The 2349-nt window shown below is 33.5% G+C and overlaps 1 protein-coding gene across 1 annotated transcript; it reads left to right on the top strand.

Annotated features, from left to right (window-relative positions):
* Positions 1–696: 696 nt before the first annotated feature.
* Positions 697–2049, top strand: LOC107877086 (salutaridinol 7-O-acetyltransferase-like). The gene has a single exon (XM_016723841.2). The coding sequence runs from the start codon at positions 697–699 to the stop codon at positions 2047–2049; it is 1353 nt and encodes a 450-aa protein (XP_016579327.1).
* Positions 2050–2349: the final 300 nt, after the last annotated feature.

Below are 2349 nucleotides of genomic sequence, written 5' to 3'. Positions count from 1 at the left end.
TCATATATATTAGTTAATTTTTTTAATGAGCATGAAATAAGTCAAAAGACTTATTTTGGGACGAAAAAGATAACTAATAAAATTATTACAACAGTCCTGTTAAATATGAATATGACAGTCAAAATATATGCATAGTTTCCTGCGGGATGCGGAAACGAAAAATGTGCAAGTGAAGTGGTTTGGAAAAATAAGTTATTATTCCTTAAAACAAGTGGCATTTTCAGTTTGAACAAACCTCTTAAAAAATTACTCACTCCATAGAAATTCGAATATAATTTTACTCTTAATTAAATCTCTGAAGAAAGAAAGACTCGTTAATAATGTAAAACTACATGTATTAAAATAAGGTTAATTTTGAAAGAGAAAAATCAATTCTCTTTAGTTATGTTGAACAGCACCTATTTTAAAACAAAATGAAAAGGCAAAAACTATATCACTTATTTTAAGATGGAAGAGCATGTCATTCCTATTAGATATACCAATGGTTCACTATTTCAATAGATATAAAAGCATATATGAGCTGATTTAATATGATATTTTTATAAGGTTAGGTAAAAACCGCCTGTGCAATTTAAATAAATAATTTATGTACGTACACGTAAAACATGATAACAAGAATGTAGTAACGGATCCAATCTGTATATTAATGGCATGATTTGGAGTTAATAAGTATAGCAAACGCCTCAAAATCATATAATGGAATCGAAGGCACTTAGAAATAAAATAAAGATCCTTTCCAAGAATCTCATAAAACCATCAATATCCTCCCCCACTTCAAAGAATGAGCATCACCCTAAAAATTACAAGTTATCTTTCTTTGATCAATTTGCTTGTCAAATACATGTGCCTTGTGTTCTTTTATATCCACTGAAATATTCCATGTTCTCCTTTACTAAAAATTCCATTATACATGAACAATTAGAACAATCATTGTCCAAGCTTTTAACCCATGTTTATACAGCAGCGGGTAGATTTGCGGTGGATGGTCAGTCAATTGATTGTCATGATGAAGGCGTTCTATATATAAAGGCAAAAGTTGAATGTAAACTGGATAATTTTCTTAAGGATGCACAAAAAGATATTGATCTTGCAATGCGTTTTTGCCCGAAAATCGACCGTGATGCTTCTAATTTGTCTACCACTCCACTAGTGGTAGTGCAAGTGACCGAGTTTGATTGTGGTGGGCTAGCTTTATCTGTGAGCATGAAACATGCTGTTATTGATGGATTCACAGCTTTGAAATTTGTTTACGAGTGGTCCAAAGTGAGTAAAACGGGAATTATTTCCGATAAGGATTGTTTTACCTATGATGATTTGGGTACCATCTTCCCTGCAAGAGATAATCATTTGTCAAAAATTGTCAAGTCCCCTAGAGATAATGATCATGAATTTGTTGAAACGATCTCAAGGAAGTTTGTCATATATGAATCTGCAATATCAAGACTTAGGGAAATTGTTGGAGTGGCTTGTTTCAAACCATCACGAGTTGAGTTGGTGATTGCTCTATTCTGGAGGTCTTTAATCAATGTTTCTCAACGTAAAAATAATGGATGTTTGCGACCTTCATTATTGATCGTCCCTACGAATTTACGTGATAAAATTCACTTCCCAAAATACAAAAACTCCTTTGGAAATTTTGCTATTGAAGTTCCAGTCAAATTCATACCAGGAGAAACGAGAATGGAATTACAAGATATTGTACAATTGCTAAGGGATGTAATACAAAAGACCAGCATATCATTTGCAAAAGCAAGCGATGACATCATATTTTCATCAGCAGCGAAATTTCATGAAGAAATACAAGAATGGAAAAAAAATGAACAAGTGGATGTGTGCATGGCATCGAGCTTATGCAGGTTTCCGATTAATGAACTTGATTTTGGTTGGGGAAAACCTTGTTTGACAACTTTTGGATTGAGACGTCGCGATATGTTTTGGTTGTATGATACAGAATGTGGCACTGGAATTGTTGTGCAGGCAGATTTGAAGCAAGGCTACATGAACATGTTTCAATGTGACCAAGGTGTATTGACTTTCACTTGCCAGTAGGCGTTTTGAAATTCTGTTTTCCAATTAATAAGACTTGAATAAAGCTTTATCGCTATGTATTATTTGGACATTGATGTTTCAATGTTGTATCTTTGCTTGGTGTACGTGTTTGTTTAAGCGCTCATTTTAGTGTAATAAAGATCATAACACCTATTGTTCGTATGTTTCTTTTTACATGTTCGGTGAAGGTTTATTCTTCTTTTATTCATTAAACCAGCCCAACACGACAAGGTGAGGTTCAGAAAATTATGTCACATGCATTAAGGCCTAGTGCATCGCCTACCAAAAAAGTCAACAGTA

This window comes from Capsicum annuum, chromosome 3 (assembly GCF_002878395.1).
Source record: "Capsicum annuum cultivar UCD-10X-F1 chromosome 3, UCD10Xv1.1, whole genome shotgun sequence".
NCBI classification, from domain to species: domain Eukaryota; kingdom Viridiplantae; phylum Streptophyta; class Magnoliopsida; order Solanales; family Solanaceae; genus Capsicum; species Capsicum annuum.
Note: the sequence above shows the minus strand (reverse complement) of the source record. Positions and strands in the feature narration are given on the sequence as shown.